At 42.0% G+C, this 27753-nt stretch overlaps 1 protein-coding gene across 1 annotated transcript in view; it reads right to left on the minus strand.

Moving 5' to 3' along the window:
- The window catches only part of LOC144781589 (protein Daple-like), a 316346-nt gene that overhangs the window by 205549 nt on the left and 83044 nt on the right, over positions 1 to 27753 (minus strand). The window contains exons 2-6 of the mRNA XM_078660504.1: positions 18408 to 18550; positions 16464 to 16557; positions 5604 to 5673; positions 3939 to 3997; positions 3770 to 3853 (exon numbers count right to left, since the gene is read on the minus strand). Coding sequence (XP_078516630.1) covers positions 3770 to 3853; positions 3939 to 3997; positions 5604 to 5673; positions 16464 to 16557; positions 18408 to 18550 — 450 coding nt within the window. The remainder of the gene's footprint in view (positions 1 to 3769; positions 3854 to 3938; positions 3998 to 5603; positions 5674 to 16463; positions 16558 to 18407; positions 18551 to 27753) is intronic.

Below are 27753 nucleotides of genomic sequence, written 5' to 3' on the forward strand. Positions count from 1 at the left end.
TATACCTAGTCCCAGATACCTGTAGCACCAAGTTATTGACAAATGGTTTGGTAGAGTACCAGTGCTCATTCACCCAGATCAGCCAAGCTTTGTTCCAGCCAGAAATATGACTCATGAAATAAGGCGGTCGGCTCTAAACATGGATTAGGGGAGGAAAGATATGATAGCTTTGGTTTTTGGACGAAAGCATTCTACTGCAGAGTTTGCAATACATTAATTCATATATTATAGATATAAATTAATATATATTTAAGAATTCTGTTTTTTTAATATGAACTTGGGATGATAAGTGACTACGTGGTCCCTGTGAAGCATGAGTTAAAAAGCTAGGGTGAGCCCCAGTCCTTTATATGTTGGCCTGTAGATTTTAAGATGTAATGGTACCAATTAAAGTACAGTCAATTTGTGAGAGGTAAAAAGACTACATTTCTAATGTTCTAAAACATATGTCCAAAAAGTCAGCAGATTGTCACTTGACCTAATGGGCAGGAATTTAAACAATCCTGACCTATAATTAATGTAGAAATATAACGTAAAGTGGGTCTGATTGGCTTTTATAAAACAAAAGTCAACAATAAGCGGCTAGATGATAGAGCAAGGCATTTGGAAACAAACAAATGTACTGATCATATGAGGTGGGTGATTAAAGAGGTTCCTAAACACTAATTTATAATTAAGAGAGCTACACTGATTGATGAGTTCAACCTCATAGTTAAAAATAATGAAGTAATGTCAGTAGAAACTTCACAGAAGAAGCGGTACAAAAGGCAAACGCAGTCATAGCCCTTCCTTAGTAAATGTTGATACACTCTGTATAAGTGGTGTGAAGCATTCATTTACCAATACAATTTCACATAAAACTTGAAAGATAGATCTAAAATGCACTCGCTAAGCACTGCATCATCAGTCATTATAATTAAAAACATCATTACCCAAATCTGGCTTCATATAAATAAGAACCAGCATTGACAAACACTACAGTTCTTTCACTAATATGTTAGCGAATGCATAGTCAGTGAATGTTTATGTTTGCACGAGTTGACACATTAAAGACAAACTTGCTGGTTTCACCAAATTATGTTTCATATTGATAAATCTTTTGCTGTGGTGTGTTTTTCTTATAATTTTATTCAAAAAGTTCCTTGAAAGAGTGCCCAAAAAATTAAAATCCGCATTAGACAACAGATGTCATTTGCGGATGGGCCGGTAGCTTTGCATGTTTCTGAAGACTTAAGTCAGAAATTTGCACACGCTATATAAACTGCTATATTACTATATAAACTGATATTTCTGCCAAGCTTTTTTGGGTTCCGATCTATTAGGCAACCACATGGGGCGCCACAACCAGTCTCAATACACCATTTGCAAACATTAGGAATCCCCAAATAGGTGTGATCTCAGACTATACTCACAGACCCTTTATAAATACGTAACGCTACCGACAAATCATTGTAACGTAAAAAAAATGGACAAAGGACGAAGAGAAAGCAGGGACACCAGAAAAGCTATTTAGATCAAGCATTAAACACTGCTAGTCCCATACCACCTCCCTCCAGAGGGTCCCTGGGAAGGAGGATTTTAAGCCCCTTGCCACACCACAATCCCCAGCAGTGAACCACAAACATTATTTTCAGGAAAACATATCACCAATGGCCATTGAGAAGATCCTCTAAAAAGGTTCAGATAGCTTCCACCAGGATGAAAACATAATGATTTCCCCTATTTAAACTCTCAGTTTCAGGGAGAAGCCAAAAGATGCAAAAAGATCCATGGCGATCAACACCTTTTTCACTGCTAGAAGCTCAAGTTTTTACACAATGTGTCAGAGTGCAAATAAGGCAAGAGCTGAAGTCTATTCTCACCCAAGAACACCTTCTTTTTTAAGAATCCGAAGAACTCCCTCTCTCAGCTCTGCGGAACAAGGGATGACCACTAGCGTCCATCATCTGTGTTCTCCACCTTGTCGTTATTTGTTTGTAACTCAGTAGGTACATTTTACCAAGTTTTGTTGAGGATCCGATGTAGGTCTAGAAGTTCTCTTAGCTTACTCTCTGTTTTGCATGTTAAATCATGTGGCAGGCTGTTGATGGGACTCCTAGGACATGGAAGGTTGCCTCCCGCCATAAAATATTCAAGGTCTTCTACTGAAAGTTCAATTTCAAGATATTGTCCACAACAAAGCATTTAAAACTCACTAGGGCATCTCCTTGCACTTTTTCTAGACTGCCATGATTCTATGACTTCTCAGGTTAGGTCTTCTTCTCTCCGCCGGCCACTTTGATCCACCACCAAGGGTGCCACAATCAGTGAGGCATAAGCACATGCACCACATACACAGTTGCAGAGAGATACCAATGACAACGCACTCAAGGGAACCCACTGGCATGCCTTTGGCATCTCATGCCCTCCAGGGGTACTCTGGGGAACCATCCAAGTACTCATGCAGGTCTAGTCATGCCATGGCCCTATGCTTCACTACTCCTATGCGCTTCTGGACAGCCTCTGGTAATCTTGGTGCTACCAGCCGCCCATTGAGGGACCAAGTTCAAGAGAGACAGCCTCCACCGGTCACAGCAGGTACTGTGCGCTGTTGTATTCCTCTGCTGGTGGGGCAGAACAGCAGAAGAGGGAGGCTATTACTACCTTCCTCCCAGAGTAGCCCCTGCACTCGTCTTCCAGTCGAGTCTATGAGCACTCCATTGTCACCTCACTGGAATCTCCACACTGACAGTCCGAATGACATAACACACTTTTTTTAAAGGATATATGAAGTTATTTCTGACAAACTGTCAGCAGTGCAAAGGAGTTGCACCGCTTGCTTTGCATCACCAGATCCAGTCAATTGTTTGTGATGCCTGGATATCACCATCAAACTGTGTTTCTGTGCGACAAAAAAATCATGATTTTGCCAGTGAGTATCTCAGGATTAATACTAATATGTTAGCAAATGTTTCAACCCCAGATGTTAAATAAACACTGCTCAGCATGAGCTTCACAGAATGCCAGACTACATCAATTGTAATTAACTGTACACATCAGTTTGGTGTAATTATAACTAATTCGCTTTGCAGCACTTCACATTGATTCCATTCTCCAATATTACTGTGTCCAGTACACTGCTAAGAAGAAATACAAAGCTGTGCATCTAGGTTTGACCTATTTTTGGTTGGATCGAGTCCTTTACAGATGATTTTCTAAAGGCAGAAGTCATTCAGAGGGCAGGTGTAATCATACTAATTATAGTGTGATTAACTGTTCTGTCCAAGTGTTGTGCTGCTTATCTTTCTTAATACTGAAATTGAGGCAGGCATCTGTTACACATAAGATCTCTGGCAGAGAAGATGTGAAATGAAAGACTGTTCTGTTATTGTACACCGCGCGACATGAAAAACGGTAACATTGTCTTAGATGTACGTCAATGAGATCTGGGCAATCTGGGAGAATGCTCTGCTTTTATAGGCCATGTCAAAAGCTATCTGAGCATCAAAAACAAAATGTATACCGTCCGAAGCCTGTGAGTTATAAGCATGCTGAGTGATATAGCTGCTCTTGAGTGCCTCAATCTGTAATATCTGTGTAACCCAAGGGATATGTCTGCTGGATGAACATGTTAAATTTAAGTTCCTGAACCTGTATGTAATATTTGCATCGAATGAGTGGAGGTGAAATATACCCTGGATACTCGAGGCCTATGAGATTTGTGTGTGTGTGGGGGGGGGGGGGGGGGAGGGTGAATAGGTCTGCTGCTTCTGTGTCAGGTTGTCCTTACCTCCTGGATGTGGGATGCAATGGCTCTCTGCGTCTCGATATTCAGAACCTGGATGTTTTCTATAAACTCTTCCTTTCGCTCACACTTTAAAATGAAAGATATAGAAGTGAGTTAGTACTTTCAGACACTCAAAGTAAGTTCATGCACATAACACAAGTTCTGGACTAACCTGTACAGCACAGCCCAGCAGCAGCAGTAGCAGTCTGCGCATCTCCTCCACACCTTGCTCTGAAATATAGGGAAAAAGACCAGCGATTACTTCTGATAGAGACAGAGTGAATAACAGACACAAACATGCTCCTCCTCACACAAAAATCCATGGATACCCCTGAGAGCTAACAGCTAACAATACCATATGGCACTTAAACTCAGTTTTTGGTTCATTGCAAGCTAATCGGGTACTCTGATATATATTGGAACACTTAACAGTGAGTGAACAGGTGGCTCTACCTAATACTGTAAAGTGACCCTCAGATTCGCCATGTACAGCTGTAGCCCCTTGCCTCAAAAGTATACCAGATGGTCAGCTCAGTTATTAGTAATTACCAAATATATTCAACCTAGGCCAGGGTTGAAGTGCAGTTTTTACTGTGTGTAATGAAGCAAAAAGAGAACAGGTGAAGAAGCAGAAGTAAACAAAATATGAGCAATGCACCCAGTGCCTGTGATGCCTACATGAAGGACTAGGTGCTGATAGTTCCTTGGAAAAGACTATTGTACAATTCCCTGCATCAAAAAATAGGAACAGATCTGAGAAGAGGATGGAAAGAGGGCTCATAAGGCCGCCAATTTTAAAAGAATGGCCTTGCTTTCTGATTGGATGGCCTACTACACTCCAAAGGCCCTAAATAGAATTTATCCTGAAGTGGAAAATAGGTGCTTTCGTTGTCTCACCCCAACTGAAGGGGATGGCGGCATATATTTTTCCCCTGTCCTAAACTAGGGTTGTTTTGGGAAAGAATTTTTGGGGATTTTAGCCGGGCAATTCAGAAAATGTATGCTCCAATAGCAGAGGCCACCCTCTTTGGTATAACAAGTCGGAGGTTACGTTGTATAAATCAGAGGGGTATTTTTTAGCTATATTAATGTTGGGGGCTCACTCTTTAATTTTACAAAAATGGAAATTGTTGGAAGCTCCGCTTTATGAGAAATGGTTCAATAAGCTGAGGCGTACTAAAAAGTTTGAAGAAGCTTATGCTAAATATGTGGGGGCAACTAAAACATTTTCAGCGATCTGGAAATATTTTGCTGACTGCGCAATTTAAGTTTATTGTCATTGTTAATAGATGATATAAGCATTATCGATTGGTTAAAGATTGGTTAAAGATTAGGACTCAGGTTCATAAACTTGTTGAATTATGCTTAACAAACTGAATAATGAGGTATATCAAAGGATGATTTCTTTTGAAATGTATTTAAGGAGTTTAATCTTTTTCTTTTTATTCGTTTTCTTTTCTATAACATATAACCATGAATTGTCTTTCCTATATGCTCTGCTCAATAAAAAAAAAAATTAAAAAGAGGATGGAAAGAAAGTATAACTAATGAATGCAGTAGTGAGGATACCAAAAGCCCAGAAAGAACAGCAACACATCCCCGAAAAACAATCACTTAAGGGAGAATTCAGGAAAAAATTAGGCAAGATAGGAGACATAGATGTAAATAAGAATAAAGAATGAGCCTAGCATTCATGATAACAGTGAAAAGAAGAAAATCACCACAGGAAGACAATCGCAAAGCATCTAGGTTGGGTTTTCCACAGCAAGAAACGTACAAAAGCCACACAAAGAGTTGCAACACATGTAGGAAATGGTCATGGCCCATACGTTCCTACCTGACAGTGGATCTTGGCTCAAAACAGTAATATCAGGGAAGGGCATCAAAACCAGCTGCTGAAGGTCCTCCTGAGAGCCAAGGAGATAGAGAGAAACAGGACTCTGAGCATAGAGTTTATAGACAGTAAACAGCCAGAAAGCATCTACATTTTCTGTTTGTTGGCAGTCTTTACCATCCATGTTTTCTATAATCAATTTATCTTCCTAAGTATGCGCATTTAGTGAAAGAACTTGGTGTTCAGTTTTTGTTTTAAATAAAGGCGTGCGTAAAGGCAATTTCTCACCAAAAGATATAGATTAACAATCCCTTTGCAGGTCATGTACTTGTGTGAAAAATCAAACTGAAAGTGCTATTATATGGATACTAGATTAATCCAAAGAAGCATTTCCTTGTCCAGAATCAAACCAAAGGAGCTCTCAATGAGCTCAGCTAATTATGTTGAACAGTAAAAATGGTAAACTGAGCAGAAATTACTAACCAACCTAAATCACAATTCAAATACAAACATTCAAACTGTATCTTCTTCTGTTCTCAAAATGGAATGTTAGTCTACTGTCCTGACGTCAACTGAATGCACAGTTCCGAGTCAATTGGAGGTAGGTAGTAAATGTTTTGATTCTAGGGCGATTTAAAGAAAATTCAATCCCATTGTTGGTACAAGTCTCATAAAAAATCCTATATTTTTTCCCGTTCATATTCAATGCTTGCCAGAGGATTAATTGTAAGTATAGTTGTCATGTTCTGCTCTTCGCAGGCAGTATAACATATATTCATGATCAGATGAATTTCATAAGCAACAACAGAAAACTTCAAAACAAAAAGACCCATGTGGAAAGCGCTAATATCATTAAAGAAAATAAAACGTTCTTATTTCATTGTGGCTCTTGTAACAATAATCCATGAAACAGATACCTTGATATTCTAAAATGCACAGAGCTGAGTTAAGGCAAGGGAACACTTTTTACCTGTTATATTAGTTCTCCAGCTATTTTCAGATGTATTTATTTATTTATTTTTGTTTTGTTTGCAGAGTTTTATATAGCGCGAACTAGAACCGAACCGAATCAGTTATCAGAGCGCTTTACATAGCACCAGTTACGTTACATGAGGACACACTTTCATTTTAAAGAAAAGAGCTGAAGGGGCCCCAGTAATCACACACACAATTTGATCAACAATTATTCAAAACATCAAAAACCATACATAAATGAGCTAACATTGTTTTATTGCAATGAAGCTAAGCAACAATAATTTGCTATGAATTGAGGTACAATAAAGGTCTATTCTAGATATCGGTGCCCTGGGAGGGGGAAGGGGGTACGTGCAATAGGTGAGTGTAGGGGGGGATAAGTGACATAAATACGGTAGCCAAAAGGGGGCTACACACTACTATGTACAAAACTATGTTACAACTTATAGACTGGCTATTCATACATTCTGTTGTTTAGCTTCGAAAAAAACCAGACTTCAAAAAGGTGTAATCAATAACACAATGTTGAAGAATGAAGTTGGAAACAAAAGTAGTCGACGTTTCGACCCCTTTAGAAACGCAGGCTTAATTAGTTCCCTTGCAGTGGGGTCTTCATCAGGACAGAGATAGGGACACCAACCAGGATGCTTGTTTGTAGACGGTGGAGGAAGAAGGGCCTCTTAGACAGTGTGTTCCAAACACAGATATTGTCCTCAATAGATTGAAAGATGGCAGGTCCAGATATGTCTGGCACCAAGGACAATAATCTCCAATTTTTTCAAATGGGACGAAGTCCAAAATTCCACTTGACCGTATGTGTGTTGGACAAGATTAGGCACATGGATATGCATAAGTCAGACCCATCATAACGTTAAATCACGTTCCCGTGTGACTAGCAGCCACGGAGGAAGTAATTGCAGATATTGAACCGAACATTAGATGCGGTCATATCTCCTTATCACGCTACGCCAACACGTCCTGTGAGACACTAGAGGATTGGTCCTGCCGATCACGGGAACGTGATTTAACGTTATGATGGGTCTGACTTATGCATATCCATGTGCCTAATCTTGTGTAGCCCCCTTTTGGCTACTGTATTTATGTCACTTATCCCCCCCTACACTCACCTATTGCACGTACCCCCTTCCCCCTCCCAGGGCACCGATATCTAGAATAGACCTTTATTGTACCTCAATTCATAGCAAATTATTGTTGCTTAGCTTCATTGCAATGAAACAATGTTAGCTCATTTATGTATGGTTTTTGATGTTTTGAATAATTGTTGATCAAATTGTGTGTGTGATTACTGGGGCCCCTTCAGCTCTTTTCATTGTCTACCCAGGTCCCAGTGACTTTCATGGGTCAACCCCCCTTTTGGTAATACACTTTCATTTTAGGCACGGGGAGATTAAGTGATTTGCCCAGAATCACAGGGGGTTTTTGGCGTCGTTACCGAGACTCGAGCCCAGATCCCCAGGTCCGAGGTCGAGCGCCTTAGCAGTTAGGCCAACCCCTCTCACTGTTGGTAGTTTCCAGAAACACACTTTGAACAACTTCTGAAGTCAGCAGACTTTAATAGATCTCTCTTGCTTGAAAACTTTAAAGAATTCTCAGCGCAAGTTGAGAAAGTCCCCCATAATGCTATGCACAAAATGCAACAAGTCAGCTGAAAATTTCAAATACTTAATGACAGTGAATGTTTGAAAACGTACACGGTTCCGGTAGTCACATGTAATCTATGAAGGATACTTGCAGTGATAACAGCAGAGTTTGGGGAGGGGATCTAGCCAACTACTCTTTAAAAACTTTTTTTCCTTTGGGTGAGCTAAGTGTTTGAATGAAGATAAAATAACAAAACTGCTAATCCAAAAATAAGCTTTAAAAAGAAACATTTTCACGCTTTCTCAAAGAAAGGAGGTGATGGCTAACTCTCTAGGTAAAAAGGTAAAGAATTCCAAACTTTTACTGCGGAGGCCAAAAAAGAATTGTCTAGAAGGGAGCGGTTTTAAATCTGGGAGCTTATAGCAAGAATTTATTTTTTATAACAAAGCTGTCTGGTTGGCTTGTACCAAGTAAAATTGTCTCAAGAAATACAGATTTATGTATGAAAATTGCATTATGCATAATCCTCAGGGCTTGTGTACTAGTAACCAGTGCAAAGTTTTGAGGACAGGAGAGATGGAGTAAATTTTTAGAATCACAAAGTAGGAGAGTGCGCGCATTCTGAAAAAGTTGGAGTTGAGTAACCAAACTCTTAGGTGTATTTAAGAGTACGACTTTCCCGAAGTCCAATCAAGATTGTATTAATGCAATAATCACAGAGGTGCTGAATTCCTTATCTTAGAATAAGAAACATTTCTTTAAAATTTACAGACAATTGATACTCGTCTTAGATATTTTAGCTACAAGGGAGTTGAATCTAAGTTTTGAGTCAATTTGTATGCCAAGATCATGGAACTGTATTTTTGGGGAGGTTAAAAGAATTTCTGTTTTGCTGACATTTAATTTTCCCCAATCGACCGCAGCGCAAATTCCGCTGTGGTGCGGGCAATTTAATCAGTGGACGGGGTTTGGACGGCCCCCGGCTGTCCTCCGCACAGGTCCACCGTCACGTGGGACGGCCGGGGGCCATCCGCAGCACCAAACGGGTTAAAAAGTTAATGGCCATCCATCAACGATCTACGAGTCTATACTCTGAGAGAAGGGAATCAGATTTTGAATGAGACAATAAGTTGAATACAAGTTGAATATCATCAGAGTACATGTAGAATCTTACTATTAACTAGTTGAAAAGGTACACTAATGGTCTCATTTAATTTTTGAAAAGCAAGGGTAATATAAGCAAGCCCTGTTGCATGCCACACTCAATGGTTCTACATTCAGATGTAAAAGGGTGAATCATTACCGTCTGAGGATGCTCACTCAGAAAATCCTTCAGCCAAGCTAGTGCTAAACGGGTAATGTCAAAGTCTTTCAGTCTGACATAAAAAATATTGCTATCAAAGGCTGAAATAAGGTCCAGGAGGACTAAAGCCCCAGACACTTTTGCATTCATAAATCTTCAAATGTTGTGTTAGGCAGCGACCAGTAGCAGTTCAGTGAGCATTCCAGGTTCAAAACAGACCTAGAGGGATGTGAGAATATTCATGCAGTCTACAAAATTGCATCATTCATCACTGGCCAAACGCAGAGAATCCACCTGCCTCCCTTCATCTCAGTACCCAAAGCACCATCTACTGTATCCCTCAAGGTTCATTCCTCAGCCCCAACCTCTTCAACACCTACATGACACCTCTAGCGTGCATCATCAGATCTCACAATCTCAACATCATATCCAATGTAGATGATATCCAGTTCATCCTCTAACTCTCAGCAGACACACCACCACTAAGACCAATTTCCACAACTGAATGAAGAATGGCGCAGACTGGATGAAGGCCAACTGGCTGAAGGTCAACAATGACAAGACTGAAGTGCTGATCTTTGGCAATCACTCCTCCCCCTGGAACGACACCTGGTGGCCGCTGAACTCGGACCCACTCCCACATCGAAAGCCCATGTCTGCAACCTCAGCATCATCCTGGACAGCAAAATCACCATGAAATTACAGATCAATGCAGTCTCCTCCACCTGCTTCCACACTCTCAGCATGCTCCAAAGAATCTTTAAATGGCTCCCCATCAGCACGAGAAAAACAGTCATGTAAGCCTTGATCACCAGCCAGCTGGACTACGGCAAAGCATTGTATGCAGGAACCACCACTGAACTCATGAGAAGGCTCCAAACAATACAGAACTCAGCAGCCAGACTGATCTTCAACATGTCCAAATGGACCCACATCACCCCACACCTGAGGAACCTGCACTGGCTCCCCATCCAGAAAAGATGCCAATTCAAGATGCTGACTCATGCCTAAAATCCCTCCATGAACAAGGACCAGCATGCATGAACTAACACCTGAACTTCCACCAACCATCCAGAAACATTCACTCCGCCTCCCTCGCAAGGACACCGCGCATCAACTGTGGCCACAGCAGAGGCCACTTCTTCTCCCACCTCGCCGCCATGTCCTGGAATGCCCTCCCCCTCCACCTCCGAATATCACCCTTACTGACGAACTTCAAGAAGAGACTCAAGACCAGGCTTTTTGACTGAGCCCAGCAACCCAGCACCTGAATACCCTCAAGGGTGATAAGCTGTGCTTTACAAGTACGGATTTATTGATTGATAGATAGATTGAAAATCTTGAAGTTGACAAAAAACATTTTCTCTACTAGCTTTAACAAACAGGGAAGAGGGGAATGGCTCTAAAAGTATAAGGATGTGAGGGGTCCAACAAGGTTTTTTCTGTAAACGTCTGATCACAACTTTCTTCTCAGCCTGAGGAACAAGACCCATTTCAGAGAACGATTGAAAAGCTAGAGAAAGTCTTCTACTGGTGCAGCTGCACGTTTGTGCATATATTTTGCTGGGACAAGGTCTAATGGTGACCTGGAAGGACAATAGTTTGAGATTAATTCAATAAATTGAGACAACTCCAGGGGAAGAAATGTCTCTAGTGTCACAGCAGTCTTTCCTAGAGGGTTTTGAAATGACAGAAGCAATCATGGTAGTAATGTTGTCTAAGAAGAATTTAGTTCTAGAGAAGCCAAGATTTCATTTTACACTGCAATGGGGTTTTTGGAGCACAATGAAGATGACAAAATACTCTTTAGGTAAAAGGGAAGCATTCTGTATTATGGTAGAAAATAAGCTTTCGCTGAACAATGATCACTCTACTCTGAATATATTTCTTGATCAAGGGAAGATGGACAGCAAACGGAATTGCTAGATGATCAATCCAACAAAAAGTAAAGGCTCTGTGAATAAGTAAGTCATCTAGTGAGGCAAATATGGGGTATAAAAAATGATCAGACCAAGGTGTTGATTAACTTGATCTTAGTTTCAAAACAACCATGTTTTCTTCAAAATTTTAAGAAGGACCTGGAGGCTTTCGAACCACAGCTAAAGGTCACCCAGCAACACACCTTATCTTTTTGAAGACAGAGATAACTCTAACAAAATTGAGTGGATCAGAAGAAGAGTGAGAGGGAAGGTAAATTAAAATGAGAGTTACTTGGGAATACTAATTATCCGGTGTAATTATCATGTTGTCACATTGTTGTAGGGATAAGGAGTAGTTCTGTTTTAACAACAAAAAGCCTTGATATAGAGCAGTGACTATCCCAACTATTTTACCTCATAACATGAAGGATTTTATGAGCCTAAGGAACTAGTTTGTCCAAAATTGACGAACTATCCAAGGTTAGTTTGGGTTCAATAATGAATGAAAATCTAAAGATTTCATTTGCAAGATAAATAGCAGATTTCAGCCCTATGCTCCACTGATGAGTGAACATTACAGAGCATGCCAGAGATGTTTGAGGACTTACTCTTTGTGGGTATTGACAAAGCTTCTAAAGATTGCTGAGTGATAAAACGAGGTTCCTGGTTTAATGTGCATGCTATAACAGGACTGAGAATGGACTCAGTCTGTAGTTAGTAAGATAAGATCGATAGTAAGGTTAAAATCGTAAACCTCAAACGATCAGGCATAGGTTCAAGTTAAGAATAAACAGTTTTGCCCATACCTGAATACTCTGATGTCCAGTCTGCTGATAGACATATAGTGTACCAGGTGGTGACCAGGCACGGACAGGCAAAGACTGGTTTGCCATAGGCTTATCAGTGTTGCATCTGGTCAGCGCATTCGCTGAGCATATCCGCTGCGCGTCCGTGCAGATGATGCACTTTTGTAGGGTCGGACTGATTGACACATGAAAAGGGTCTACACCATTAGCCAACACTACCCCCAATAGGGCATTGTAGGGTACAGTGCATCCGTAAAGAGAAATACCCTAAAGTTTCTTTGTAAAAGCAACACCCAATAAAATGTGACTTGTAAAAGTGAGGCCCCACGACTCTTTTAAAATGAATCAAGTTTAAAATGAAAAATAACTGTGATTACTCCTAAAGTAAAAAGAAAGCTCCATTTTGTGGATTAAAACACATCAGTCTGAAATTAAAGCAACAATTGCATTGAAGCAGTCTGGAGAGGGATATTAAACCTTTGTAAAGTAAGCATATTCAGTTCTGAGAAGTATGACAAATCATTAGATGGAATGGTCTAGCATGTAGCAAACTGCCCTTACCCCGCTGTTTCGACATAGAGACTCTTTAGTCATCGGCTCCCTGATTCTCAGGGCAGGCATGTAACAGATCTTTAAGTGCCTCATCTTCAGGTAACTGCTGATCTACATTCTTGTCATTCCACCGATAATTAAAGGTGTCAGTATCCATTGGGTGCTCAATATGGGTAGTATCAAAGTTCATGAAAGGCACCGCAGTAGAGCTTATATGAACTGTGAACTATGGTCATGCTCTGGATAGTGTTTGTTCAGAAACTTCATCTTTTATGGTCAATCCTCCGCTGACCATTTCTGTAATCCCTTCGTCTGGCATTATGACACAGCCGCCAGTCACAATACTCGGTTTTCTCAAAGAATGATATGTAAAAAATGGAAGGATGTTTTGATATAGCACCTTGTTTTCTGGCTAGCTCCTAAGGAATCTGAATTAGATATTGATGCCCAATTACTATTAGAAGCTTACAATCAACGTTTTGTTTGATCTGCTCAGAGGGAAGTTTCTATGAAATTAACCACATCAATGCTACAGCAATTCTCCCTCAGCTCTGGAACTCATTGATTCCCAGTGTTCTTGAGCACACGAGCAGTGTACTGCATGACGAGCTGAGCTCGTCATGAGCATGGAAGGTGTTAATCATATCTAAAAATACTTGATTTTCCCCTGAGCTACATGAAATGGGGTGAGTACCTCAAACATTGAACACCAACAACGCTGAGATTAAATTCTTTCTTTCACACTCAAATGACAAATGTACAAATACAAACTTGTTAAGTCAACCACTGCCTTTTTCTACTCCCCAAAATATCTTTCTGCCCCTAACATGGCTGCTGCCATATTTTCTACCATTAAGGAATTGAAAGACCTTCACATGTTGCCACAACTCTCTGGCTTTACACCCACAGGCAATCAAATTGTGGATTTCTTTTAGGAAAATAATCTCAACTGTTACATCAAAGATTGCTGTACGTACAGCCAACACCACCACCACTTTAACTAGTACTCTTCCTCCTTACAGCTGACCAGCCGTTTTCCTACTGTCTATTCTTGGAAAAGATAACACTGCCCAACTTGTACGAAATACAAGAATGTCTGGCTCCTCAGCAGACAACTTCCCGGGCAAGCTTTATCTGCTTACTGCTATTAGATGATACCATGTAAGAAACTTAATTAATGTCTCATGGACTTGTCCCTTGTAAACTGAAATGCCCCTCTGCATAAAAACCATTACTAGATCCAATATTTCAAATGACAAACCAATTTCCCAACTTCCTTCTGTGACCAAACTGCTGGAAAAATAGTTTTTCCCTAACTCTCCGATCATATTGAGGAAAACAGCCTGCTACATATAATGCAAGTAGGTTTCCACTCAAGACATAGTACTAAGTCCATTGTGGACGGTATTTCTGATGGAAGCCTAAGTGTGCAGTTGGGGGCCTTTAATGCAGCAATGGTCCTACTGGATTAGTTGGCTGCAGTTGGCACGACAGACCATCATATTCCTTTGTCTAGACTGGATAATCTCATTGTTGAAGACTTAGCCCCAAATGGTTCAGGCACTTGCTTACAAAGAGAACCCAACATCTTGTTCTAACAAGTTCCTTGGCGTTCATTTCTTCCTCTGCTACATTTCAATCTTTAATTCATTTCACTGGCTCATCTCATCCAATCATTTGGTTTTATACTTTACACATACACGAATAACACACAAATTGTTCTAAAACTTTTGGTCAACTTAGCCCAATGTACATGGCTGAAAACTGGTTGTGTTTCAACCAACCTAAATGAACAGAGATAAGGCAGAAATCCTCTGGCTTTTCAGATCATCTCCTATTTGGGAGCGTCTGTTTTGGCTGCTGTCTCTCAGTGACAAACCAGCACTTATTTAAAAAATAAACTGAGTATATATAGTATCAGATTTGACTCACAGTGGAGAATGAATCACCAAATCAACACAGTGACTAGTTATTTTTCAAAAAAGAACTCAAAAACAAACTCTTCGCCTCTTCTCCTTGCCACATAAGGACCAAACTATGAATGCATCTGTCTCTACTGAAACAGATTAATGCAATAAGCTTTACCTAGATCTTCTACACTATGCTTTGCAGAACCTACAATTGATTAAAAATTCTATATTCAGGTTAATGCTTGGTCTGAAGAAAAGAGACCATATCTCACCGGCTATGACATAGTCAGACTGTTTTACTGTGAAAGAACAGGTCTTATACAGACCCCTTTGCTTTGTGCATAAAGCCCCAAATAATCAAAGGCAAATATTGTTGTCTCATCATTTCAGTTGGTATAAACCTTGAAGTTCATTATGATCAGTGGACTCTTTCTTCTTCAAGTGCCTAAAGCTAAACAGTCTATGAATGGAGGTAGAGCACTTTCAGTGACTTCAGCCACTAAAAGGAATCTTCTTCCCCTATCCCTCCTGCCGAAATATAATCTGTAACCCGCTATCAGAGAGACCAAAAAATGTGGCTTTTCCGTCTCTAAATGGGTTGTGCTTCAAAGCATTATTAGCTCTCTACTTTAAGAGTTGCATTTCTTCAGCTGCAAGACCCCAGAGTGCAGTGTCCTGAGGAGCGTCGCATTGTCCTGCACCAATATCGGTCGAGGGCAGGCTCAAAACCATTTAACCACAAAACCTCAGGGGTGACCTGGGGAAGGGAACTAGAGGCACAGGGTGCTAGGAGTAGGCAGCCTCCAAACTATAATGTTTAACACAAAAGAGCCGCTCCTAGTATGATGACCTAAGTGCTATAGTGTAATAGTGTTAGGATGAGAGTGCTGTCATCTCACAAAAAGTGAAAGACTGATCTCACACACCACCTGGTCCTCAAAACCGTCCCAGTCCCTGCTTCCCTGCTTTAAAGAGACATCGGAGCACCCATTCAGAGCTTGAAGATCCACCTATAAATCTTTGGCAGCCTAACCTAAGCTCTCCACAAGCTGACAAAATATGTGCACATTCTCCACATGGCTTAATCTCAAAATCTTTTAAGTGCCTACCAATTCCATTAACTGTTGATAAACGTGTGTGCTCTCTTCATTCAAACACAGTGACGGAAGTGCTTCCCTTCTTTCTATGGCTGCAAGGTTGTGAGCTCCCTCTATTTAGTCACCGTTTGCTCCAGACACAAAGTTTTCTAAGTGAGAGTTGTGGACTAAAGCTTGGAATATGGGAGTGGAGGGTGGGCGAACTGTGACCAATATATTATGTAAATGAGCATCTCTCTCAGTCTCTCTTGAAGCCTGTGTATCCCTCTTTAGAAGTCTTCTAGGATTCACCCTATGGTGGCCTAGCCTCTGTTGTCTGGACTGACCCTATTATATGACATTTTGTTGTGGCTGCCCTTCTGCCTGCTGCCTCTTTCCTGGCTCCCTCCTTTGGGCAATTGGGTTTAAGTTTCTCTGGTGTTCTGAGGCCTTGTTCTACTCGCATTCTCCCTGAGAATCTGTGCTCTCCTTTCTGTAGGTCTGTACGCCTTTCTCTGATTGGACCCTGTTTTTCTGGGATTATGGACTTCCTTCTCGCTCTGATTTTATCGATTCCTCTCTAAGGGGTCTGGATTGATTTTTTAGGGCTGGGATAACTTTATAGCCCTTTGTTGAGTTGATTTCCCCGTTGGTAAAAACCCTCTGAACTTAGAGTCTCACTGCTCTCCCTCTAATGCAGGGACATGCTGGGTCACTTACCTGGTAGAAAGCCTGAAGGTGCTGGCGCAGGATGAAAAGTTGTTGCTGGGTTCGCGCTCTTGGACACCTCCGTAGTGTCCTTGGATTTGGGTCGCTGCAAGAGAAAAAGAAGACAGAGGACAAGTGAGAAATACACCAGTTGCAAGGCCTGACTCTCGGAAGGGAAGAGAAGGGATGGGCTGCCACTCTCATACTAGACCATCGAATGCGCCTACGAGAGGGCAGTAGGCGGAGAGGAATAGATGATATTCTTTGCTCCTACCTGGCCTCAGACCACATCTCTTTTTGTGGTTAGACAGTGACCAGTGGCCACTCACATGATTGGGCCATATAGGATGGAGAGACAATGAGCTCCTGAAAGAAACTCCCTAACTTTCCCCTTCCTTCCCGCTCCTCGTCTAACAGTCCCACCAGGACTCTGGGGGAAACTGCAGTTCTAGAATTTAGGGTTGGTTAGCCTGTCTTTCATTCATGGACAGATCCTTGCCCCTGATGGAGCACAGCTTGTCAAGCTTTTACCCACTGACCTGGATAGGCCAGTGTACGAGCCAGTGGAAACAGCCTGCCTTATAGATGTCAGTGGTAAAGTAGCCCTACAAGGAAGATCAGTAAAGGATTTCCAGTTTTCTTCTATGTCTTGAATTAAAGACAAAAATGTCATGCTTCATATTGCACACTATGGTTATAATGTAACCATGGAGGCTGGTCTTACCTAAGCTCTTCTTGAAAAGGGATTTTTCTTCAATGGAAAAAAAAGAGAGAAACACAATTAAATGATTTGCTGTGGGTCAAGGCAGACTCTCGAGGGCGTGGGTTAGAGTTTGGTGGATGGGTTACTCTATCACAAACAAGACAGATATCCTATCTGTCTTATTACCTGTGCATTATATCATACGGCACTTCTAATAAGGTGCACAGCATATCCATCACGTTTGTAACACAACCTGCCCTCCAAACTCTAAATCAGGCCCTGAGTTCCCAGCCTAGAGAAAAGAAGAGCCTAATCTGACTTAGCTCGTAAATGTGTTTTGCTTCAGAGTTTGAGACTACCTCTTATGTAATAGATCTCTTACTCTTGTGAAACCTATAGCCATTACGAGCTGATAAAAGATTAGGGAGGGCTCCTTATAGATAATAAAAGAAAATAACATGTCAAAGAAAGACTCTGGCTGCCTCTGAGCTCAGCACTAAGGAGTTCTTGCACAAGCTAAACGAGAACTTACAAATTCATTCCATTTCCCGAATATATTTTGCTTTGAATTGTGCTTTCATCAACTCATGTGACCATCTGATGCCATTACCAGGATCAACCAGCTGTTATATTCTAACCCAGTCACTAGTCTGAGCAGACAGATAAAGGAAAGCCTCTGATTTCTGAAGGAAGTGCTAACTTCACAGAAACATCCATCTGCAGAATTTCCTCCACTACAGTGCAGGAAAGCAGGACATGGAGACATACAACTGATAGTGAAGTATTAAAACTAAACTATCTGGCCTTAGTTAAGATATGTTGTACCAAACAAGTAAACAGAAGTTAAATAAAATATATGGGCAAAGGGATGTAAAGCGGAAGGGCGGGTTTCAATTGTCATTATGATGTTTGGTAATGGTATGATTTAGAGCTCAGCACAATTGAAAAATTCTCTGATTTGTGAATTAAGTGCTAAATCCGGAGAAAAACCTGCAGGCAGAATTATTTCCACCCTACTAACCCTAGAGTGAAGGAACTTCCCCCTGTGGCTGCCAGTGGATTCATTTTTTCTCAACGCTGCCACAGATGGCTATAATGTCATTCATTTGCTTGATTACTTGAGATGAGATCACACAGCAACCTACAGGAGTTGGCAATGGCAGAGCTGCAGAATCATGGCAAAGGACAAGGAGGCAGAAAGTTAAGGATAGAACCGGGAAAGGTTGGATAGCGATAATCTTGCTTGTACTCACATCGTTCTCATCACCTTGTTGAGGAAGGCCCCATTTGATAACCAGAGAAATTCCTGCTGACTTTCAGTGGGTGCTGTCTGGGCCTCCAGGTAGGGAGAGGGAGGTTCATCTCCGTCCTCCACCATATCCTCGAATGTCCTCACCTGAAAAAGAAAGACACCAAGAGCATGGTCAGTTATGTTGTTTGCTGTGAATGATCATGTTTGTGATGCACTTTGCTGTGGATTGTCAGTGGTGCTGACCTTGGGCAGTGGACCTGGTCATGGTAAATGGTTTTAAGCATGCTCAATGGTCCTGGATGACATGTTAGTTACAGTCAACGATATTGTCCGTGACCAGTGGTAATAGGCAGTGTCACTGGCGTTAGTCATTGTCAGTGCTGGAATTAATGGTAGGTTAAGGTCCATGATGTTGTTCATAATCAGTCAAGGTGGACATGCTTGGTGGTGTTGGTGAAGGTCAAAGGCACTGGTGAACGGTATTAAACATGGTCATACTGATGCTCATGGTCAATGACACAAGTTTTGAGTGATGTTGTTCTTCTGTTCAGTGGCTTTGGTCATGGTCCATTAGGATGCTCAAAGCCATAATTAATGCTCATGGTCATCGTCACTCGTGATGATCAAGTTGAGTGATGTAGCTCAGCATCAACAGTAAAAAAAATCATTTAAAAAATATATACTATAGTAAAAATGCAACAAGAGCTCAGGGTCCTCCAAACGAAACCAGCACCCAGGTCAATAGAGTTTGGGACAGAAATCAAGCAGAAATACAACTCCATACAGATTACTGGCCTTCGTTAGTGAAATCATTTTGTATGAGGAAAGTCACAGACTTGGGATTCGAAGGTGTAAAGGTACAGAGGCATCACAAAACAATCTGAGCGCTGTGGGCAGCGCAGGATAAGCTATCTGCAGGGTCAGAGTCTCAGACCTGGTAGGCCAGCATTACATTTCAGAATATATGAAGGCCATCTACTAATTAAGTGGCGCCTCGCCAGTGAGTGAAAAGGGGAGATCAATTTTACTCACAAGAAAAGGCTGAGATTTTAACTGGGGAAGTGAAAGTCTGTCTCAGTTTCAAAGGCTCTCTCTGACGACCCGTCTACTTTATGTACAATTGTATGTTAGTGCAGATCGGGAATATGACACATAAATTCACCTTGAAGCATATCACAGAGCAAACGCTTCTTTTAAAAAACAAACCTTGTACACTAAATAATTAGAAACAAGAGTTATTAGTGGAGCTCATCGTGAAATCTTGTGTGAAAGAGGCACTGCATTCCTGATGAGAACATGAACAGCTCGAACAAAGACCCCATCATTCAGTACCTTGAATCAGACCCCAAAATATGCCTGAATCAAAAGAGAGCTTGTTTATAAAAAATCCTCTGAAGATACAGCGCCATTCTCGTTAAGAGCAGCTCTTTGTACATCAAAGTACCAAAAATTCATAGTGAGCGATTTCCCTCCATGATGTAATCATCTAACGTTTTAACTGCTGTACGTTTTGTAGCACACATATCTGCCGTTGTTTAGAAGATCTTAGAGATGCTTGATTTTTACAGCTGTTTTTAATAAATAATTATATTAAACAATATGGCGCCTATGGGAGTTGTCACGCCTTTGCATGGGAGGGTTTCCAGAGTTAAATTTTCCCCACTTTATAAATGGCAGCACAGAGAACTTTCACTGTAGCAGTGGAAAAGCACCATAAGAGATCTTACCAATCGTTTGAACATTGAAATCAAGAGGGTGGAATCTGAGGGAGCCTATTTGACACTAGAAAGTAGACAGTGGTGGCATCGAAAGTAGGCTTAGAACTTAAAGCAGGATGCATGAATGTTGACTTGTCAAAATACCTTGGGGTAGCAAAATTGACATCATGACCCTTTTCATCACCTTGACATCACAAAGGTTGACCCGTTGCAGCCTATCTGCTGTGAGGGGGCCATCAGAAGGCCAAGCAGTGGAAACTACAGGCAGTAAACAGTAATCTTAGAGGGCAGTGAACTATCTGTTCCTGCCACTGCCTTCATGACCTTGACATTGGAAGTAGTAAGATCAGAGGCAAGGCCCCCAAAGGACTGTTCTGGGGAAGCAGTAACAAGCCCTAACTAGCTCCATAGACGTGCGTGGCAACACCCACCTATTGGACTCTAAAGCAAAAGGGAATGGAGAAACCAGAAGCATAATTCCAGACATGCTTGGAGGGTCAGTGAAGAAGAATCCCATCGCATGAGCTCTCTGGGACTCGGTGGAGAGGTCATTTAAGGGGTCTCTGGCCTGAGAGCTGGTGGAAGTGCACCTGGAAGTTCTGACTCATGTACTCAATGATGGCATGCAACTATGGAAGAAGGAGAGGGAGACTGCTGCAGAGGAAAAAAGAGTGCACAACCTAAAAAGGCATGTACAGTATATCCAAAGAGACAAGCAGGATGCAAAAAAGAAGAAAAAAACACAAGGTTGAGGAAGGAGTAGTACCTTGAAAAACAGCTTCCAAAAGTTCTCTTGAAGCAGACATTTATAGGCCAAAGTTTGCTGTGGTCAGCAGCTGATCAGACAAGGCAGAGGCATCCTGAACTGGCTGCACAGAAGCAGCAAAGAGAAAAGCCTATTCAAATATAAAAGGCAAACAGCCACCAGAAAAAAGAAAACCAACGGAACCTGTGCAGTGTAAATATGACAAATCCATAAAACAATGAGGCAAAGGTGATACTGGGGGTATGTTGTGAATACTATGGGGCCGATTCCGATCTCGGTAGGAATGGCACCGAATCGGGTTCGGCATTAGCGGATCCGATTCGGAGGCTGGATTTCCGTCTGAGTGGTTCATAGGTCCGGACGTCAAAGTACGATGGGAACAAGCGCGAAATCTCCGCCCGAATCGTTTCCGGGTCCGAAACCGCTCCGTACGACTCGGTCACAAGCAACCCGTGGCGCGCAATGGAGACTTTTGCTCAAAATTACCCATATACAGGTTAGCTACACTGGGGGCACAAGCGGCCCCCATGCTAACTCCCTTCACCTGTTTGAACAGCTCGGAGGGGAGGATCTGAGCAGTTCCTATGGGTCTGAGGAGTTGATGACTCGGTCACAAGCAACCCGTGGCACGCAATGGAGACGTTTCACGACCGAGCTAGTACGATGCTCGATTCGGACAGCCGGATCGAGTCAGAGCGTCCGGCTCGCAATAGCTCCCAGAGTCGGACTTCGGGGGTCCACGTCAGACCCCCTGTTAGCCGCAGCCTTACAACTAGGACGCAGGGGAGACCCATGGGTCTCTCCAACACAGGCAAGTACGGTGCGGATGGCACCGACGCGTACCCACTGTAGGAGGCGCACTTGTCCGCGACGTACCCATTCAGTCAATGGGAGCCCATGTACGCGTCGTACGACCGGCTCCCATTGACTTCTATGGGAGTCCGACCGAAGCAAGTCCGACGGCATACGGCCGCATCGTACTCGCTCGGTCGGACTGGAGGTCCGGATTGGTCGGAAAACAGCCCGGATCCGGCTCGGTTGGAGTGCTTTACGACCCAGATCGGAATCGGCCCCTATATAGAAGCAAACAGGCACAAGCTGAGGGTTTTGGCACATTCATCTGTGTAGAAAGAGCAATTTTCTCACCACTTTCATCATCCCACAATAGCTATTGGGCAGGGCAGAAAGGTTTTTAGAGCTACATCCTGATGTAGTAGGGTCTGCATTTATGTATTTTATATGCACAATCACTCTCCTGTGAAAAGGTATAAATACTTGATGTCAGAATCCGCTTAGAAGGGAATGGCCAATTTAGTAGAGGAGATTCTGGAGCTGAGAAGAACATAAACCGCAGACAGTTCTTGATCATTCCCTCTACATCTTAAACCAGTTCAATAATGTTTTGTCTGTTAGCAAAATATCATAATACTCGATAAGCCCTATTATCTGTGAAAGCAGCTTTTCCTCAGCCAAAATGTGTTTTACTGTGCTGCCTTTCTGATTTGCAGTGATACATGTCCCCTACTGCGCAAGGTTCAGAAAGCTAGATCACCTCCTGATGTTATGGTCTGTTTATTCACAGAGCTTGATCACTTCCTGGTGTCATGGTCTGGGCCGCAGAGTCAGGCAGGATACTCTGAAACTACTATGGGAACGAGAGGCTTTGGATTTCTGGACACTGAGTTGTACTATAAGGCATCTCAATTCAAGCACTCAGTTGACTACCAGAGGGGCAACAACTGGGAAAAACGCCCTATGAGGCGGACTTATGCGTTCCCAGAGCTTGTATGTTATCTGTCAGGTAGAGCTGGTATAGTACAGAGTGGAAAAGACGGTCAAGAGACAAACCCCTCTTTTGAATGGAAATTAAATTGTGGTTATTTGGCCACTGATAAAGATGGCCCGGGATATGTGAACGGCAAGATGGTGGGAAGGAGGTGACACACTGAGATCTGTTTCCGAGTGGCTGGTTTGTCACTTCTGTGAAGGCACAGAAGTGTTTCATGATTGGGGCTGGTCAATTCTTACAGTATGCAGGCTTATTAAAGCAGGCTAAAAAAGTATGGAAGACCTTTCCTGAAGCCCCGGTAAATAAACAGTCAAAGGAAATGATGAAAAGCGTGGCAGAAAGCGGAAGACTAAAGGAGTGCTGCAGTGTCTAGAGACAAATGTATTTCCGATTGCTTGGAGATACAAAAAACAGAAAATTGAATAGGATTACGTAGCCAGGCTAAAACTGCTCAAGAAAACAGAAAGGTCCAAGAAAACAATAGAGTCTGCTTATAGATGACCTTGGTAGAGATTTAAAGAGCTTCAATGGCATCAATGCCCCAAAAGACTGCAAGTGTTGCGGATTTTGGATGACACCAACATGCACGACTATCAAATCACAATACGAGATTCAAATAAGACTTTCTAGGTAACTGGGGGATAACCACTTCTGTACCTCTGTACCTCTATTACACAACTGCAAAAAGAACAATTGAAGGACAGAATGCTGAACAATGTCAAATATTCATCCCCAGTACAGAAATATGTGCCTTAATCCACCGTTTTTCTTCTCACGAAGCCATTCCAGTTTGGACCCAGCCATATGCAAATCAGTCTTGACCTTGCTCCCCATGGGGACAGTCCAGACCGGGGGTGAACGTTTGCATTGTTCAGAATTCCGTCCATCATCTGTTCTTTTTTGCTTTTTTCGCCCTAAGTGGGAAGGGTATGCCCAGACGTGGGTCCCGTGCACACTGCGCCACTGGACTCAAGCTAGCCTGGCTGATGAGGGGTGCTACCCCAGAACCGGTTCTAGGATGCTTGTTTCTGGTCCAGGGAGGACCTGGCTTGGCAGTTCGGGCTGGACTGTTCCCATGAGGAACAGGGTCAAGACTGAATTGCAAATGACTAGGTCCAAACTGGGTGGCGTGGTGGGCAAAAAAACAATAAACCCAGATCTGTTGACTGGGGGTGAATGTTTGCATTGTTCAGCATACCGTCCATCATCTGTTTGTTTTGCTTCTATCATACCACAGCATGTAAAGTACTGTGAACATCATTTGTGCCTGCTGGATGATGTGTTGGGCTGCATTAAGAGATTAATGGATTAGCTATAAAAGGTCATGGATACCAGCTTGCACTAGGAGAGGTTGTTCACCCATAGTAGAAGAAAAGGATCTGCTTCTGTTACTGACAATGAAAGATAAGGTGGCCTGTTACTTTAATGCATAATTTATATCTGACTTCATTTGGGATGTGCACCTGCAGATTTTAAAGCTGTGTTGTTCTGCTCAGTCCTAAAACAAGAATAACCTTTAGATGCCAATGAGTCAGAAATTTTAAGCTAATATCATTAATTCCTTATCCAGAAAATCTCGCTACAAGTCAGCTACTAGGCTATGTTGAAGCACCAGGTCTTCTTGGAAATTTCCAAGCTGGGGTTTGGCCTGGAATTGTCAAAGAGGTGGTAGTGACACTGACATCAATGATTTGTGGAAGATCATGCATGGAAATGGGTACTGGCATGCTGATTTTGTCGGATCTTTCAGCAGCATACAACTGTACATCACCAGCTTTCACTCAATGCCTTTTGGAGGGTGCACTTTAGGGCACTGTCTTAGATTAAATCCTGACTTAGTGGGCCGAAGCCGGCCGTTCAAGTAAGTTCTTTCACCTCCGAACCCCAATTTTTTTGTTGGGGATCTCTGCAAGGCTCTTCAATGTAACCCTTTTTCACTTGTGCATTCACCCAGTGGTTCGTCTGGTAATCTCATGATTCATGTCAATACAGATCATACACAGGTACTGTCAAATCCTTGAAACAACAAGTAATGGGAATGCCAATAGGTCTGGCTTATGAATGAAAGTGCCTTTTGTGTCACTGTTGGGTTTAGGCACTCAATGAGTCATCATACATGCACTCTGTCACTCATCTTGTATTCATACATCCATTCATTAACTCATTCATTCTTTCATTCACCCTCTGATACACCTGCAATAAAACACACACAACCTCAACAACATATGCTAGATAAATTAAAAGAATATAAGCAGAACAAACATTAACAAAGCCAATAGGTCTCACCTATGCGATGTATTGGCTTTGTCAATGTTTTTACCACGTTCTATAACAGCACGGTTGCTGTACAGCATGACTAAAAACTAGAAAAGCTCTATGATGCGGCCAGCGCTGGCTGCGTCATAAAGCCTTTTTGATTACTGGTGTGAGGAAGGACGGGGGAGGAAGACAACATAGAGGGCGGGTGGAGCTTAAAAGTGTTCTGAAGAGGCCAATGTTGTCAGATCATAGAGCTTTTTTTTGCTATGGGGCAAGCAACAACGGAAAGAGGGAGGGCAGGGGCAAGCACCAATTGAAGGAGGGAGAGTGTGTGGGGGTGCAAGCGACAACAGAAGGATGGAGAGGGTGGGGGCACACAGCAATGGAAGGAGGAGGGGAGATGGGGCACACAACAATGGAAGGAAGGAGGGCGGGTGGGGGCACACAACAGAGGAGAGAGGGCGGCTAGTGGCACACAACAACAGAAGGTGGGAGGGCAGGAGGGGGCACACAACAACTGAAGGATGGCACGCAACAACAATTGGAAGGAAGGGGTTTGGGAGCAAGAAAATGGGCAGCGGAAGGAGTAGAAGTACACAAAAGGAGCCTGCTGAAAATGATCCACTCTGTAGAGTGCTTAAAATCAAAGGAATATGTAGCACCTACAAAAATGAGTTGTAGAAGGTCGAATGTAATGCTTCTAAGCTCCTGGGGAGGCACAAACACATAAAGAGGTAGGAAGCCCATGGCAGCTGACCAATTAGAAGCAAGCAAATTAGAGTGACAATAAAGTCAACCAGAGGTAAGCAATAGACAGTCTCTAAGCTCACTGACAGAAAACAAAAGGTCTCGAAGAGTCAGGCCATGCCCATCTAGGTGAGATCTAAAATAGAAAACAGGGTGCCATTTAAACATCAAGAGTGTATGCTTGCAATAACTAAACTAAACATATAAGCGGGTGTCCAGCTTGCAGAGGTATTGTACATATTTTACTGCTGTTTTAAAGTCCCAGCATAGCTGCCACATTTATAAACAAAGTTTTGGCCATCTTGGAATGGTAATACAATGATACTCTATGGACACAGTGTTCAATAATGATCTCCTGGTATAGAGGAAGTGGCCACATAGGATGCATGACACTGTAGATGAAATGAGGGGCAAACAAGCGACCCATTATCACTGCCTTCTGGAATCTGTAGTTTCCTCATAAGAACAATTTAAATAAAATGGGGAGAAGCAAAGAAATGAGAGGGAAACTACAAAAGAATAACACTAAAAACTAAAAAACTGGCCAACCAGCCCTGACACTGAAGCACATTAATTTTCAGATGGATCAGAAAATGCTATCATTCACAGGGAAAAAGCGCCAATGAATTATGTGGACTGAATAATTACACCAAGCAGTATGCTCTTATGGATGGAAGCAGAGTGTAAATGACAGACACACGGATGGCAGACCAGAGCTGACTTAAAGGGCTTCTATGTATCTATATGGATATATATTTATATATATGGATGTATGTAATACTTGATGATTTCTTTGATTACAAGATCCTGGAAGCCAGCTAAGAAAGGATTCTAGCAAGAATTATTACAGTGCAAGTCTTCTCCCCATAGGGTTTGTCTTAGTTGGTACCATCATCAACATCCTTCCCTACAAAGCTAATTATGACATTTCATGTAACAAAATACCTCTATGTAGCCCTTGATACGGATTAATAATAATCTACCCTTAAATACCTATTCAGTTTAACATATGCTTTTCACAATCAACAAGTCAGGACTTCTGCCTTTATTGTTACCTTACCATAACGAATATAATAATAATATTTATTTTAAACAATCAGGTCTATAAATTGTATTATTGGCTGTCACCGTAACCAGCTCAAACCTACTGTGTTGGTCATAAGGTTTCCTACAAGGTAACCAAGAGGTATACTGTAATAACATTACAAATATGTACAAAATCCAGTTGTCAAAACAAGATAAAATCCTTACTAAAAGAGCCTAAAAAGGATTACCATAGTGTAAATGTAGCAGACTTAAACGCAAATGGAGAGGCCAACCATACAAAACAACTTTTTAGGTCGAAGCCTAACAGACAGCACAGCTGTCTGGCTGCGAAAATACATTTTGTGGGCATTCTGAAAGCTTCCTTTTCTGCCATTTCTTACCATTGGCTTTGCCAACAGTAACTCCCATTTTCTGGCACTCTATTTGCTGGCTTTATTTGTTTTAGGCTTTCCAGCATGTCTTTGTCGTTCATGAGGAGCAAACCTTGTTTATCATCGCTCCTTGTATTCTTCCTCGAGTACTCGCTTTCTGTAAACAGGCCTTTCCATTTTGTTCTTAACTTGTCACATTTGCTGTGCGTTGAAAGACAGAGGTCAAATGTCAGGCTCGGTCTTCTGAGGAAGCTTGGTGTTTACTTTTCTTTCTCTGACTTCAAAGTGAGATGATTTCTGTGACAATCTTGTTGGGTACTGGGAAAGAAAAGGTTTTTTTTTCTAGCACACAACAATTTAGATGTTTTGTAATTCAGAAGTGTGGTAGAAACAAATATTTTTAAATTATCAAAATAAATCAGCACAGTAGGTGATGCCTTTTCCACACATTATCGATTGCGCATTGCATAGTTTTATCAGTAAAACTATATGTGCAAAAGTAATTGTCATTTCAATTGAAAATGTGTTGTCTGTACTCCACACTACGCCGCTCCACGCTTCAACACTCTGCCCTAGTCTATGTCCCTCTACTCTAAGCTACTACACCCTACGACACTCTACTCCACGACATGACATTCCACTCTACGCCA

This window comes from Lissotriton helveticus, chromosome 9 (genome assembly GCF_964261635.1).
Source record: "Lissotriton helveticus chromosome 9, aLisHel1.1, whole genome shotgun sequence".
Lineage (NCBI taxonomy): Eukaryota > Metazoa > Chordata > Amphibia > Caudata > Salamandridae > Lissotriton > Lissotriton helveticus.